At 43.4% G+C, this 16009-nt stretch overlaps 2 protein-coding genes across 2 annotated transcripts in view; both read right to left on the bottom strand.

Moving 5' to 3' along the window:
- Nucleotides 1-325: 325 nt before the first annotated feature.
- parp3 (poly (ADP-ribose) polymerase family, member 3) lies at nucleotides 326-6014 on the bottom strand. Its single transcript, XM_062401071.1, has 11 exons — nucleotides 5870-6014; nucleotides 5362-5564; nucleotides 5136-5261; nucleotides 4668-4847; nucleotides 4432-4570; nucleotides 3216-3442; nucleotides 2809-2964; nucleotides 2574-2663; nucleotides 2312-2489; nucleotides 2083-2226; nucleotides 326-1387 (listed from the first exon to the last, which is right to left on the bottom strand). The coding sequence occupies exons 2-11, from the start codon at nucleotides 5557-5559 to the stop codon at nucleotides 1218-1220; spliced, it is 1608 nt and encodes a 535-aa protein (XP_062257055.1). The 5' UTR covers nucleotides 5560-5564; nucleotides 5870-6014; the 3' UTR covers nucleotides 326-1217.
- Nucleotides 6015-7381: 1367 nt separating this feature from the next.
- grm2a (glutamate receptor, metabotropic 2a) overlaps nucleotides 7382-16009 on the bottom strand; it is a 30274-nt gene continuing 21646 nt past the window's right edge. Inside the window, exons 3-6 of the mRNA XM_062401056.1 lie at nucleotides 14806-15643; nucleotides 12544-13607; nucleotides 8319-8496; nucleotides 7382-7801 (exon numbers count right to left, since the gene is read on the bottom strand). Coding sequence (XP_062257040.1) covers nucleotides 7728-7801; nucleotides 8319-8496; nucleotides 12544-13607; nucleotides 14806-15643 — 2154 coding nt within the window. The 3' untranslated portion in view covers nucleotides 7382-7727. The remainder of the gene's footprint in view (nucleotides 7802-8318; nucleotides 8497-12543; nucleotides 13608-14805; nucleotides 15644-16009) is intronic.

Genomic DNA, 16009 nt, shown 5'->3' with positions numbered 1-16009 from the left:
AATGAATACTTAACTTGACTAACTTAAACCCAGGTATTGACCTGTCCTATCTTCTAAAAAAAGACTCTCTCTTGTTTCCATGTCGGTAATATAACACGATAAACTAGACACTGAAAACAGGATCATTTTTTTATTATATATTTGCAATTTGCTTCACGGGTTATAGATATACGATTCTCAGTATCAAGCAATCAAGCTATAATTACATTTCTTTTTTATCCACTGTAATCCAGCAGGATATTATATATAAATTTATAAAAACATAGTGATACACAACTGATAAGTTTTCCAGCTCTCAATTAAGAAAGAAAAGATGACAACAAGCTGCAGGGTCACTTTAGTTTATTAACTAATCATTGGTTCAAGTCATTTCTAAGGCAATTACATTCATAAAGGAGTTGCTCACTAGTGACACCACATGGTGACATGTGGTACAACCATCATGTACCTGGAAGACCTATTATGCAAGTTATACTATATAACATTTCAGAAACACTTTCAGTGATCAGTGTTAACATATTCTTAGATTGCCAGCAGTGCAATTAAGTTATCCACAAACATTATTCCAGCTGTAAACATTTCAGTGCATAGGATACCATATATAAATTATATATATATAATATTATATATTTATTATATATCTATTCTATAAAATAATAATATAATTTTAAACTTTTAGTGTTAGGGCAACAGCGTGTGGCAAATTCCTTCAAAATAACCAAGATATTGTCTTTGAGAACCAGGTTTATATTTAAATTTCCACTCTGATTAAATAATACAAAATGTAAGAGTTAAGCTACTCAAAGAACTCAAGTGAGATGCACAGATAAAACATCAGGTGCTTAATGAGATACAAAAGCAAAACAGCATTTAGAGAACTTTTAGATGTTTACAATAATGGTAAACAGACATCCTCTCTGTCATGGTAAAAGATGAAGTAAATGCAGTTTGTCAGAATGTGAAGCGTTACAGTTTATGATCAAGCCTGTCAACCTGTAAGTGTGTCAGTTTTACAGTGTGCAAAATATAAGGCACAGGAAGTAGTTGAGAAATACCCTCATGACTATTGACTACTGATGAATAGTAAAGACAATAACCATATTAGATCAGGAGACAGCACAGCCAAGTTTTTTCAGCAGGCCCCTTGTATGTAAAGGTTGAAGAGTAATTCTCTTTCGAAGGACCTGCCTCTTTCCTCCGGTTGTAGGTTGTTGGTACTACATCTTCAGCTCCAGCAGATACCGAAGGCGACACTGACTCTCTTTGTAGATGAGATACTCGCTGTTGCTGAAGTGGCTTCCTGAGAACTGGGGCTGAGGTATGGGCTTACCCTGAGGAACAGAAACCTTCTTGCCCTCCAGGGTGATGAAGACGTCCTCGGAGGGATCTTCAAAATAACACAGGAGAAAAAACAAAACTTGAGCAAACAAACCAATGCAGCGGGATCATCATCATGTAAAACAGCACATCTCCAATGCTCCCTTTTTCCAACACTGTGGGAAACTCGGCACAAGATTAGCAACAGTTGAATTTTCTTGAAATAACATGATCTCGTATATGTACTGCATGTTTCATGAGTTACTGTTATGCAAATTAAAACCACAACTCTGCGCGGAGAGCACCATTTTATAGGCTCGCAGATTCAGTGGCTTCTCCTTAATCACTTCTTTAAAAACTATTTCTATAGACTTGCTTTCATGTGAGGTTGTGTTGTTATTATGTTTATACCTTTTACCTTTTATGATACCTTTTACTTATTTTTATTACTGCTTTTACGTGTTCCAAGTTTTTATATACATTTCTTGCTTTGCTGTCAAAGCAAGAAATGTATATAAAAACTCTGTTTTAAAAAGTGCTATATAAATAAAGTTTATTGTTATTATAATTATTATTATATTATATTAATAAGTATTCAACAATATAGTAATTTAATGCAATGGTATGGGATCTGTATCAGGAAGAGGAAAATAGTATCGGAGCATATCTGCACAAACGAAATGCGACTCTCTCAGTTCACCTTGGCAGTGACCTTGAGAGGGAGATCGAATTCACAGAGTAAATAATACACAGGAAGTGTTGTACCTGGCTCCACTGATCCTCGAGCCACCACACTATCATAACCTGCAGGAGCCTTCTTCAGTGAACAGTCGTCTTTGGTGATGGTGTACTCTTTGCCGAGGGCTACCTCGCTCAGAAACATCACACCAGTGTTTTTAGAGGTGCGCACTGAGGACATAAAGCAGAAGATGACAATTTCAAACACCCCAGTATTAGTATGAAAGAAATGTACTTCTTTAATCTCCAGCCTCACCGTAACCTGCAGACTTGCAGTTTTCAGATGCAAAATAGATGCCACGACCAACGCGGCCTCCTGAATGAGGCATGATCCTCAGACCGCTCTTCAGGATCGCTGCCACCACCGCAATGTTTGTACCGTGCCACAGCAGGCGGCGGTTCTCTAGGCTATCATTTTCACTGAAGTGCTCTCCCTGTCATGTGAAACACATGTTTGCCATTACAGGACGATTACAGTCTTTTGACTTAGATGAAACTAGTTCGACTGCTGTTCTTACCTCCATCTGTCGATCAACTTCCCAAACGTCGATAATTTTTGGTGGTGCACCATAAGTACCTGCAGTCGCTTTCAGGTAAGTTTCTATGATCTTTAAAAGCAAACAAAAAAAAGTGAATTGTGGTGAACTAGAGGACAATGAATGGAAATGAACAAAACTCACTCATGACAGAACTAGAGCTTTCAATTGAAGTTTTAGGTTCCTTTTAAATGAACCTTAGTATGTGACGCAGTACCTTGAAAGTTTCCGTATCCTTCTCCATTAACTCGAGCTTGCATTTAAGAGAAGTGTAGTCTTGGTTGAGAGGGTGAGGAACTGTCTCTATCATCTCATCCTGAGCCTTCTCTGTCTCTGACTTCAGAGTCTGGGCAAGCTCGATGTCCGCCAGCACCTGGTTGTAAAAAGAGAGCGACTTCAGCACCGACAAAACATCACTCAGAAATTGTTTGTTTTTTTCAGCTTGAGAGCAGGACATTTCACTTCAGTCGAAATCCCCTAAGCACAAGCAGGGTTTATTTGAGTGCAAGCGCAGGGTTTTAAGTGAGAGCTTTACAAAGTCTGAACATGAAATCAAGGCACCCTGCTCTCACTGTGAAAGACCACTTTGGTTCCAACATGTAATCTGAAAGAAAAAGATCTAACCATGAGCATCTCTTTCTTCTGCTCCACTACGTCTTTGGTTGAGATGGTTGGTGGTCTGTTCCGGCCGAAGTTGTGTGGGATCGTGGTGAAGAACTTGGAGGAAAGTTCTTCCAGGCGGGCTGCGGGCGTCCTTTTTTTGCTCATGGCCGCCTCGATCTCCTCCAACACACCAAAGCCCTTTGCGATCTGCACCTTACTGAGCTTTCCAAGAGGCATTTTCTTGATGTCTGTAAAACAAACACACACACACACACACACTTATCAACCAGAACAGTCATTGTAGGTTATCTTTGAAAATTGATCTCATTTGGTGTGTTATTTTGCATTTTAATGTGTTTCTTCAAAAAGGTTAGAAAACACGTAACTCGAATGAAGAGTGAAGCGTGTATCTCCACCAAGGTCCAACAATCCACTTAAAGTCAATCAAGCTGCACCAAATTAAACAAACTCATAAATATCTGTCCCCTAACTATGCCTGATTTTTTTATTAAGATCCATGAATTATTCCCTTAGAAATCTCTGAAAATGTGAAATAAACACACTATCTCATAATGTTAAAGAAAGTGGAGGAAGAAGGTCCTCGACCCGTCCCTTTGTCCGTACACGGGCCATGTGCTATCCTTCAAATGTTTGTTGAAATCAGTTTTTGCATTATCCTGCTGGAAATGAATGGAAGGCTGCACTCATAGATATCAGTCATCTAAAAATGCCTGATTGTTTTTCTCAGAATCTCTGTATTATTCACTAACACAAACTATCTCGCAATGTTAAAAGGAGGTGAAAAGAAAATTTCTGGTTCTGCCAGTGATCTGAATCCCCAGCAAAATTCTTCCCTGACTCATAATGCCTCCTTCCACCAAGTATCATGGAAATCTATTTGGTAGTTTGTGATTAATCCTGCAGACAATCAAACCTATGGACAGGGGTGAAAACATAACCTCCAACAACTGGGTTAGCAAAGTCCAACCCACTGATCCGAAGTGTTTAAAATGCTGAGATAAAGAGACGCGTTGTGTAAATGGCGACTTCACCCTTTGACACCGTGGATCAATCATTCACTGCTTCACTCGGTATGCTCAGAGTATCTTCCTTTTCTGAGCGGCACTGAAAGTGACGACAGCCTCTTAAAAGGAACGTTACCCGACAAGTATACAGAACACACACAGTCTCGATGAGCCTGTTTGTATGGAGGGCAGGTTGAGAGAAACACACCCACCTAGGTTCATGCACTCCATGGCCTCCTTGAACATGTCATTACTGAAGATGAGCTGGATTAGGTCTTTTGTTGCTGTGTCAAGTGTGCAGGGGAGAACGTTTTTAGCGACTCTGACCGAGTTTCCATCCACGCTGTCCACCTGCAGTAGCAAAAACAACACACCCAGCGAGATGAAGACAACTTACCAGACCTGCAAAGCTTTAAAATATCTGTTTAATGTCCAAAGATTCACCCACCATCACCTCCGCGTCCTGCTCTCCATCCACCTCAATCAGAGTGTACTTCCCAGGGTGAGACACAAAATTCGTGTGATCGCTCCAGTTGTTCTTCGTCTTGTCCTTGAACTTTTTCTCAAAGTCTTTGATGGCGGTCTCAGGCTTGTCAAACGTGTTCAGTTTGGATTGTCCCCCCTCCCCCTGAATTTAGATTTGGACAGATGAGGCAATCAGAAGCAACTCATTCAGACATTAATAATGAAGCCCCACAGATATAAAGATTTTTGTGGAGGTTAATGACAATGCCGATATTGGGGAGAAAAGGATTTCGGATACTGATGTATCAGCCAATATATATTTATATATATATATATATATATATATATATATATATATATATATATATATATATAAATTGTAATAATAAAACCGATGATTGCATGCCACCTTAAAAGCCAAATAGATAAAGTAAATCAGGAAGGGACTTACCACTCGACCCCATCTGTTCCACGTATGGTATTTTTTGTTTGCTTTAATAACTTGAATGACATAAAACTTGTTATTGTTATGTCCAACGTTGGTCTGGTTCAGCATGCAGTCGTAGTCCTCGTGCACCTGGAGAGAAGAACAGAGCTCAGCAAGTTTGAATGGGGAGAATCAGTCATTAACCTAAGAGTGAGTGAATCCTTTGATATCAATATGCATCTTGACTTGCCTCTGCAGACCCGGACACTGAGCAGTGCTCGTCCACCCTGCGGCTACTCTTCACCTGTGGCCCTGCAGCCAGCAGGGCCTCTTTGGCTGAGGTGAAGGCATCTTTGGGCTTTGGACTCTCTGGCTCCTTCTTGAGCTTCTTGCCTCTCCCCCTGGCAGCAGCAGCAGCAGCCGGAGCAGCTCGTTTCTTCGGTGCCATGCTCCCTGATGACAGACACACTGGTCATGTTGGCCTGTGCACTGGGCCTGGACAAGCTCAGACATGCCCTCAGTTTGCCTGCAGCGCCCCCACCCGCACCTCTCCTTCCATCTCTAACACTGGAGCGAACCCTGCGTGCGTCTCCTAACTGAGTATTTACAGTTGATTAAAGAGTGACAGCAGCTCATCACTGTGCAACGTTCGTAGTTTTTAATGAGGTTTGGTAAAAGTCAACGTGTCCTGAAGCTTCCGCCTTCTCCTGATTCATCCCAGAGAGGAAATGAATGTAAATAAGCAGCTGGAAACTCACCTTTATGGCATCAAGTGCTGTGTAAAATTGCGTGTCCGTGTGTGTGAGTGATAAAGACACACACAGCGACTCCTCCTCGCAGCAGAAACACAGAGTCCAGCTGATGGGCTTGTCGGGAAGTTTACAGTCAGTTTACAGTGAGAGGAAGAGGAGGAGCTCAGCTCAGTCCTCTGCTCCTCCTCCTCCTCCTCCTCTTACCGTCTGTACAGCTGCACGGCAACAGCGCCTCCTGCGGTCCTACCTGTGGAGGTGCCGCTCCCCCTCCCTGTGTGTGTGTGTGTGTGTGCGTGTACACATTGCAGATTTGTCTTGCAGCTGTATGTCACTAACCCAGGTAACCAAAGTAACGCTTGCTGGACCTAGATTTTGCCCAAAGACATTCATGTATTTTCTCATCGTTTCTTTAACCTTCACAAACAACTTGATATTCCTGGTCTATCTATCTAACTATCACATCTACAACTTGTTGCAGTTAATGCTGGATCTTTTAAAATCCTAACATTTGATGAGCGCCTCTGGGGGAAGATCTGATTTAATAAGACTTCCTTGATGCGCGGTACTTCCAGCTCAGCTCAGGGCAGCATTCATGTTGCAGCGTGCAATATTAGATCAAAGAATGTGGACACAAGATGGCAGTGTTAAATCACAGACACTCTGTGGGTCGACATCATCTGCCTCATGCACTCTAGGGGCTGCTTGGTGTATTCCTCGAGCAGCCTCCGTGGATTTGATCCCAAATCAGCAGATGATGATATTTGTGCTGGTGATTTCCGTGTGGAGGCTGTTTGGTCTTGGCAGATGGAGCGGACTGAAGCTGATAAACCTTCAACAGCTGATGAAATATTGAACCGCACAGATTTTAAACCCAAACTGAATTCAAATTTGAATAATTTAATGTGATGGTATATTTTCAATTAAAAATTAATTCGACAATCCGGATTCAAAATATTTCCGCTGCTACCTTGAATTTACGATGCTTTCTTTTAGGCCTCAGGAGGTTGATGGGTCGATGTTGGAAGACATGGTTACTTAGAGCCACGTGTGGAACAGGACACTGGACCTTACAATAACCACCTTGAATGGCAGCTCTGTCACAGCTGCATGACAGAAGGAGAGCAAGGTACCAAACTGCTTGTCTCCATTGGCTGAAAAGTAAAGGTGGCTGAGAGAGCTCAACGCACTGCAAACTAAGAAAACATGCAAAAAGTAACAACACATGCAAATATAGAAACGCACTGCTAAAAGTCACATGTTAAATCGTCTGCGAAGTTTTTGCATTTGCATGTGTTTGCGCCATCAAGTTGTTTTCTGAATTGGCGGTGTGTTGAGTTCTCTTTCAGCCACCGTACAAAAGCTCTGGATATAACGTGTGTCATTAATGTGCAGCAGCAGGCAAAGGTGAAAAAAGTAGTTTTGCATATATCGTCTGCTGGAATATTCATATCATGATCATGTGGACAGAGGTAGTCGGACCCATCAGCTCATTATAGTATTAATAGAAAACACATTTTATTTACATAAATTACAAGAAAGCACAAACTCGTTCACCAAAATCTACATTAAAAACGTCTCGTATATATTACATTTAACAGATTTACTATAATTCACCTCATTGTTGCAAGTAGAATTGGTCCATAAGAAGAAGGGCTACACGCGACTTAATTGGCATCTCATTGAAAAATCGCTACGAGTCAAAGAACAGAATGAAATAATCGGGACATTGTACTCACAGCACTCTGAGGACAACTAAGTCAGGACAGTCGTCTGTGTGACCTCTTTAATATCTGAGACCCCTGATTCAGGACTAGTGATTAAATAACTCTGTTTACAATGCTTGGCACAGGACGTCCGTCTGTCTTCACAAGGACGACGTCGTGGAGTCCACCACCTCACGTCCGTTACACACTGTGGGGACAACATTGGAGGCTGATGCTGCAAAACACACATAGAAGGTTGTGTTCTTTTAGACTAACAGCACAGAGAATTGAATATATATCACTCGAATACCTTTCCCTCCGAGCTGCTGCACTCAGCTGCTGGCCCAGAGGACCACGTGCTCACAGATGAATTAGCAGTATGATAATCAAGGAATAAATTATGTAAAATAAAGGGGGGAAATCGGAAGCTTTGCAGTTAAGTGTGCATGTGGGAAACATCACATTTTCAATTAATTATCCAGACGCTATCGTGGCTGCGCGTTGTCCTTAAATAACACGTCTTCCTCCCTAATTTATAGAAATAACAGGGTCATTATTTCCTGTTGTGGAGAAATGAATGATCATGATTCTGAAAAAGAAGAGGAAATACAACAGCCAGTGTTAGTGGCTGACCGTGGGGGGGGGGGGGGGGGGGGGGGGGGGGGCTCGTCTACTGATACATCAGGTAGGATAATGTATATCATATTTCATGTGACTTGATGTTTTTTTCTGATTTGAGTTTTGTGTGGTACCTTGAGAGAAACTGGAGCCTGGGCCAGTGGTGACGCTGAAGCGGGTGGTGGCCACCCTGAGGGTGCTGACATTCTTCTGCGGCTGGAACAGGATGATGTGGACCTTGGGAGCGAAGAGGCAGCCCAGCACCACCGAGCCGCTCAGACTGACAGAGATGCACATGGTGGTGGTCTGCACCTGGAGGAGGAGGAGAGAGGTGATGAAGTCACTTTCAAGAAAGGTTGGTCTGAACATAGACTGGATCATAGACTGTCTATGAAGATGGACAACATCACAGCTGCCCAGAAGTGAGGCCTCAATCGCCCCCTGGTGGCTGGCTGCACTAGGTAATAACTCCACCGTGTTAGCGGATGGGAGACGGCCCAAACCAGAAAGTCAAATCTTTTATTCTCAAAGATGGTTTCTGTCATTTCAGGTAGCTCTTATCATACTAATGTATGATCACATGTTCATTTGGGGATTTTTTTTAATTTGGTTTTGATTATTTGATGCCTTGAAAAATGGGGTCAAATATCATGATTGAGTTTGAGACTTGCAATTGGTTGAGGGCCTGTATCGGTGGGACGTCTCTACCGCGGCTTCGTCTTCTGAAAGCATCAGACTCCAAATGACAGCGTTTCCATCCAGGATATTCCGATTTCTGGAGTCTAGAGGTCCTGCTAGCGTATTAGTACATCATTATATAAGACTGATACGTTATACTGAGTGATACTTAGTTGGGATACCTAACATGTAATAAAAAGTACCCTCACGTTTTTATATTGGCAGAAATGCTGAATTCTTACATCCCAGCAAAAAGCAATAGTTGTAATTTCACTTCAGTGCCAGTGTTAAATGATGTTGATACTTTAAGTGACATTATTGGTGTTAAAAATGATTTTTTTAATGTGCAACCATGGAGCTGATATGGCTCAGAGGGAAATTAAAAAAAAAGACGTCTACTGAGGAATCGCCTTATAAGCACTGACACGTTGCTGAGGTTCAGAATATTGTTCCAGAATATTCACTCTAATTAGAAGCACAGGGGCTCATGAGTCAGACAAGGAATGAGGACAATAAAGACGTCCTCTCAGATTCTGAATCACAACCAGGTGCAACAGAGGGGGAAGGAGGATGATATAGAACGGCGGCTGCTGAAGGGAGGTGTTAAGCGATCTGTTTATTTGCTTGTCAATCAAGCTCTCAGCCCTCCATTCCTCCTCCCCTCACCCGGCCCACATCTTGCTAGGTGTCATCCGTCTGCTCCATCATTTCCAGCCCTCTCACAGCCTTCTTTCTTTTTCTTTTTTTTTCCCGGGATAACAGGATACAGCTCGGCCTCGTCTGGTGTGTGGCAAGTGCGTTTCATTTTCACAAGGCACAGCAGGTCATCAACCCGAATGCTAATGCTAGTATTAAAAATGACGTGGGGACCAAATATCGCATAGCACGGAACCTGTTCTCCAGCAGAGATAAGGAGGTAATAGCAGATTAGCAGCAGCCATTATCCTCCCAATTTGATTAACTAAATAAGATTTAATCACCTTACACAAATGTTTTCTCATTGTCTTATTCTCTCATGGTATATTATTTACAATTATTGCAATAATCACATGATAAAAAATTATATTAAGATAGGGACTAATTGAGAAGATATCTCTGAATAATGTATATATGTGTATATATCACATAATCTATAGGATATTGTTTAAGGCACCATGTGTGAATTTCTGTCTATTGAGGTGTATGTTACTTTGCAGTGTATAAAGGATTCGACTCATGCCACCTCTGAAATGCAGTTCATACACATTAATGCCTATCACGTCCTGTTGGAGATATAAAATCACAAAATTTACAATTTTTCTTTGCTGTATTCCCTGAGTTACATATTTATATACTAAGTGTCAGGGTAGCTCACAGAGACAAAGAGACATTTTATTCATAATAATTTACATATTTATATACTAAGTGTCAGGGTAGCTCACAGAGACAAAGAGACATTTTATTCATAATAATTTGAGCAATATCAAAGAAGAAAAACCATCTGAACTGATTTAATTCAAGTCAAAGAGGCTTCACTGGTCCATTTTAAGACAGATATCCTTTTCTCAACAATAATCTTCAGTGACTTCATGGAGGTGCTGTGACTTTTGGCTGCACTCGCTGTTTAATCAGTTGTGTTTGCTGCTGAGATGGGATGACCGGCTCTGGCATATGTGGCAAACGCTCTCCCCCCGGGACGTGGAGGACATCCTCAATATTTCCTACCATAATCAAATGTGTTACCCACGGCTCAGTAGATAGTGTTTAATTTGCCTTAACGTTTCATGACGGACGACAAGACTTCAAATCTGGGTATTTCATTCAGCCCAACCCAAACGCTCACATTGTGTATCGTGTGTTTTTACACTTTTATTACGTAAGCACTTATCTTAACTAACCTAATTTATTATTTTCACCAATATATCTTTAAATTGTATTGGGAGAAACGAAAGTACTAAGAAAATCATCTCAGCTCCGCTCAATTATTTTGGGAGGAGAATAAAAAAACCAGGACATTGGATAAAAATCCATGCCTCTTCTCAGCGGTAGGAACTTCCATTTGTTTAGAATTTCCCCAACTTGAACTTGAACTGACCAGATTAGGCTGCTGTGTTTTTAACCCTACCTCTGGAGATTACATCAGGCTGTGACAACAAAAGGGGTACAAGACCGGGAGAAGACAAGTGACATGTTCCTGAGAATTAGAGCCAACGTGAGTGCTTAAGTACATATTTATCGGTCAAAGGGGGAGTTTTGTGTCTATCTGATGAACCCATTCTGGCTGTGAATTTCCCGCGCACCCTAGCGGGCCTGGATTGAGGGTTCCTCTGAGCCTCGCTGCAGTCCCAGGACAGAGGGCGCAGCTGGGAAACAGCCTCCCAGGCTTTCACAGTCCATTCCACACAGCTACACTCTGGGACACACAGGGACACACAGGGACGTGCGGTTCTCTTTCAGCGCTCGTGGTCTTCGCCTGTCTCCTCCATGTTTCTGCAGGAGCCAATGTGTCAGGGGATTCCTCTGTCTGCCTCTCCCTTCTGCCTCCGGCTCTCACCGCACACTGCCCGGACCCCAGAGGGGACAAACCCCCACGACTCAGGCCACGCTGAGTTTCTATCAATGCAGTGTGTGTTCTTGTGACTACAGATGACCATAGACATCCAATCAGAATGCAGCGTCATGTCTGTGTGTCTGTCTGAACAGATACAGCGGAGACGCTCCAGTAAAGATTTATTCCTTGTATGTACTCGAGGTGAAGTGGGGTGAGTGAATCACTGTCCACCGTGGATTTTCACTTTTAAATAGAGCCATTGTTTAAGATGGTGGAGATTCTGAGGTTGGAATAATATTATTAGTGAAAGTATTTTTCTTCACATATTATTTTGGAGGAATAGTGACAGAACTAAGGGATTAATACTGTGACGTCACAGCAACAGGAAGGTCCATGGTTCAATTCCCAGCTCTGCCTCGGTCTTTCTGTCTGGAGTTTGCATGTTGTCCCCATGTGGGTTTTCTGCAGGTTCTCTGGCTCAGTCCAAAGACATGAGGATTGGGGTGAGGTTAGTCTGAGTCTTGAAATTGTGCGTAGGTGTGAAAGTGAGCGTGATTGGTTTGTCTATGTGTGTTGGTTCTTTGGTTCGCTGGCTCCCACCTCTCGGGGACCCAGAGCGGGAAGACGACGGAGGGATTAAATCGATGTGAGGAAACTGCTCTGTCCTTTATACATTGTGTTTTGGTTTGTAGAAAACCTAGATTTGGATTAACCCACTGCTGTAGTTCTACCACTACAGGAAGTGGGAACCCACTTACGCTTTAGTTAGCTTTACACTGGCTTCACCATCCAAATTTTTATAATCGACACTTTACAGGTGAAATAAGTCGAAGTTGCACGGCACATGATAAGTACAGGTTCACTGATTGTGAAGAATTTAAGCTACTCCGTTATAACGAAAACATATGTTCCTAAGAGCCAAAGGGAAGACAGACACGGCTGACAGCTGAATCAATACCAGCTGACATTAGTTCATGATTTCATGCATATAAAATCCAAATCCACCGTACTCTGCTCAGACTACAGGAAACAAAAGCCATCTTCAAATCAGAAAAGAACGCGGTAACATTTCATCGACAGGCGAAACAAGGACAACCTTCCTTTAGGGACTGCATGCACAGGGCCATGACTTATAACCTCACTCAACTCACCCTGTAGTCGCTGGCAGTAACGTAGAAAATGGGCTGGAAGGCCAACCAGATGATGCAGGTGGTGTACATGGTGAACCCGATGAACTTGGCCTCGTTGAAGTTCTCGGGGCATTTGCGGGTCTTGAAGGCGTAGACCGTGCACAGGATGATGAGGATGCAGTTGTAGGTGAGGGACATGAGCATACTGGAGTCCTTGCTGTTACACTTGAGGGTGACCACGTCTCTCCTCTCCGGGCTCACTTCCTTCCTCACCCCCGGGGCCTCCAGCAACAGCCAGACCATCACCACAATCAGCTGGCAGGAGATCAGGGCACCACAGATGGCCACCTGGGAGGCCGGGCTGATGAATCGAGGACGCTGCGCTCCGTCCTTCACCCCGCTGAAGATCCGAGCGATGCGATTGGTCTTGGTCAAGAGGGCGGAGTAGCACACGGCGAAGGAGGTGCCCAAGCCCAGCCGGCGCAGCGTGCACACTGCTGTGGAGGGTTTGGCAATGTAGATGAAGGTCATGGTATAACACATCAGGACTCCCAGCAGCAGAATGTAGGAGAGCTCTCGTCCACTGGCCTTCACCACGGGCGTCTCATTGTGTTTGAGGAAGAGGCCGATGACGAAGAGCGTGCACATCATTCCTAGACAGGAAATGGTGACGGGTCCAATGGCCCAGGCATCTTCCCAGTGGATGTACTCCTCGGGCAGATTATAGCAGCCTGTCAGGTTGGCCAGCGGCCACTGTCCAAAGCTACAGTCGGCACAAGTGAACTCATCCTGCAAGTACTGGTATGGCTGACAGGGGATGCAGATCCAGCAGCACACATCTCCAGGCTGCATGCTCTTCACCTCGTTCTTCCTGCAGGGGTCACTACACTGGGAGGTGGGGGCAACCTGGTCGGCCCACGGAATCAGACTGGTGTTCAGGGTCAGGCTCTGGGCCCAGTAGCCGACCTTCTCGTAGACGTAGCGACCACCCTCTTTGTGATAGTGGAAGATGTTGTAACGGCCGAGGCTGTCCCCGAAGCCATCAAAGAGGACCAGGTTCTCTGTGTCGGGGGGTCGAAACGGTGCTGAAGGGGAAGAGGAGAAAGAGAGAGTGTTAGAAAATATAGTGTTGAAATTTCAAGCACAACAATGGTGTAAAAACCTAAAGTGAAAGCACAAAGACTGTGGACTTTACACCATGAACACATATCCCACAGAGCAGGTCTTTTTCTGGTTGGACAGTCTCACATTGAATTTATCTCTTTATTTATTTACGTCTCTCTGCTGACATTTCATTTGTCTCTCAGGCGACACTTAACAGTGACTGTGACAAGTCACTGCAGAAAATTGTCAATACAGCACAATGGCTCATTTTACTTTGATGAAAAGTTGAAGAGTTGAACACTGACGGGAATTACAGACAGACAGGATTTAATATAAAGTTAAATTCCCACACAAAAGACAAGGTTAAACTAAAGCACCAATTAAAAATGTTAAAAGTCATCTAAATGCAGCTAATAGTACTTTCATTACTCATATATCTCATGGTTATTTAATTTCAAAACAATAGAAATTTCCATATTAGTATTTCCCACAGTTCAGGGTGACATTATCAGACATGCTTGTATTATGATACACAGTCTATAAAGATAAAGACATATTGAATTTACTATGACACAGCAGAGAAAACAATATAAAATTATTAAATGAATCTATAGTCAAAATAGTTAGTTTAATTTTCTTATCAGTTGACAAAAAAATTATTTAACTCATCATTTCAGCTGTATTAATATTATCTCCAGGTTATGGAAAGCCATTTCTTGTTGGCTCTATGATGTGAGGATGTATCGATGCAAATGTTGTTGCACAAAACGAGCTCCAGCAGGAAACCTTCTTTGTGGAGCCTCTCACAGAGCAGAGTGGATGTGTTAATGTACTATCTGCAGTGTTCAAACAGAAACACCCTGTCTCTCTATTAATAAACATGAATGAGCCTCAGAGTGTGAGGGGGCAGAGACGGATTCATATCTGCAAATTGAATCATTACAGAGTTTATCTCGAGCTGCAGTGTATAAACACTTGTCACCACAATAATTTAACTCTAGAAAAAATTGGAAACGACGATAAAGTGATGTAAATGTTTTGGCAGCATTCAGCCCTCGCAGAGTGAAGAAGGGATATTTATATGGAGGAGGGAATAATGACAAAAAGAGCAACTAGACATCCTGAAAAAAAAATTCGAAACTTTTCAGCAGCCGTGCACATTATCAGGATTTTACTCACCTTCAAACTTGACCTTGAGAATGTAGTCCCTGTAAAACTTTCTGCCATTGCCAGGTTTGAGAGCTTCACACACCTTGGTGGAGTTGGGGCATAGAGCCTGCCTCATGTTATGTAAGGCAGTGGCCATTGCGTAGATGGCATTCACCACAAACATGATCTTGGATTCTGGCTGAAACGGAATCTCGCGGAGTGAGTGCTTCCCACAGCCCAGATCATGGAGGCTGCACTGGAACTGGTTTTCCCAGAACTCTCTGAACCAGGGATTCCGGGTGTTGTTGTACGGGTGCAGGCCAGTGAAGTAGTGGTTGAACTGGGGGATTGGATACGAGGCCAGCTCAATGGTGAAGGCCCCATCGGCCACCGCCTCACTCCCCCTCACCACGCTCTCCTGCGCGCCCCAGCCGTCACTCGCCACCCAGGTGAAGGACACGTTCATGCGGTTGGCCGCCACCAGCAGCTCGCGGGCGTCCTCGCTGCGCGTGAACAGGATGACCACCTTGGCGTTTGACTTCTGCTGCAGGGAGCGGATGACGTTCTCGTAACTCCAGCGGCTCATGGAGCGGCTGACCTTGGCCGAAGTGGCGATGCAGATCTGGTGGGCCCGAGCCTCCTGCTGGAAGGCGTCGATTCCAGTCTCACCGTAGTCCCCTTCTGATGCCACTGTAGATACGTAGGTCCAGTTGAAGTATCGCAGGATCTCCGCCATGGCCTTGGCCTGGTAGAAGTCCGGGGGAACGGTGCGGGCGAAGAAGTCGTAGCGGGACTTGTCACTGAGCTTGGCGCTGGTGGAGGCGTAGCTGATCTGAGGGATTTGGAAGAGTCGCAGCAGGTTGGCCACCTGGAACGGGAACGACATCAGAATACTTGTGTTTGTTATTGGAATCAGTCTGAATAAAATAACAGTAAACATTCATCAAGGGCAACACTGTATTTACACGAAGATGATGATTATTAGTAGAAATCCTGGTAATGAGCTCCTTACGGTTCACACAGAAACATACACCTGGCTACTGTGGGAATTGTTTTAACTGCCCATCATTAAATAAATGAATTATAATTTGCTTCCCTACATGTTTATTCCCCTGCAGATGCAATTAGTCTCATCCCATTATCATTCCTTCACTGATCCCTGCTGGCTCTTTAACAACATCACTCTCCAGCGAACTGAGCGCTGAGATCCTGCATTTTGCAAATGTGCAACTCC

This window comes from Platichthys flesus, chromosome 2 (genome assembly GCF_949316205.1).
Source record: "Platichthys flesus chromosome 2, fPlaFle2.1, whole genome shotgun sequence".
Taxonomy (NCBI): Eukaryota; Metazoa; Chordata; class Actinopteri; order Pleuronectiformes; family Pleuronectidae; genus Platichthys; species Platichthys flesus.
This window is presented reverse-complemented; position numbering and strand designations above follow the sequence as displayed.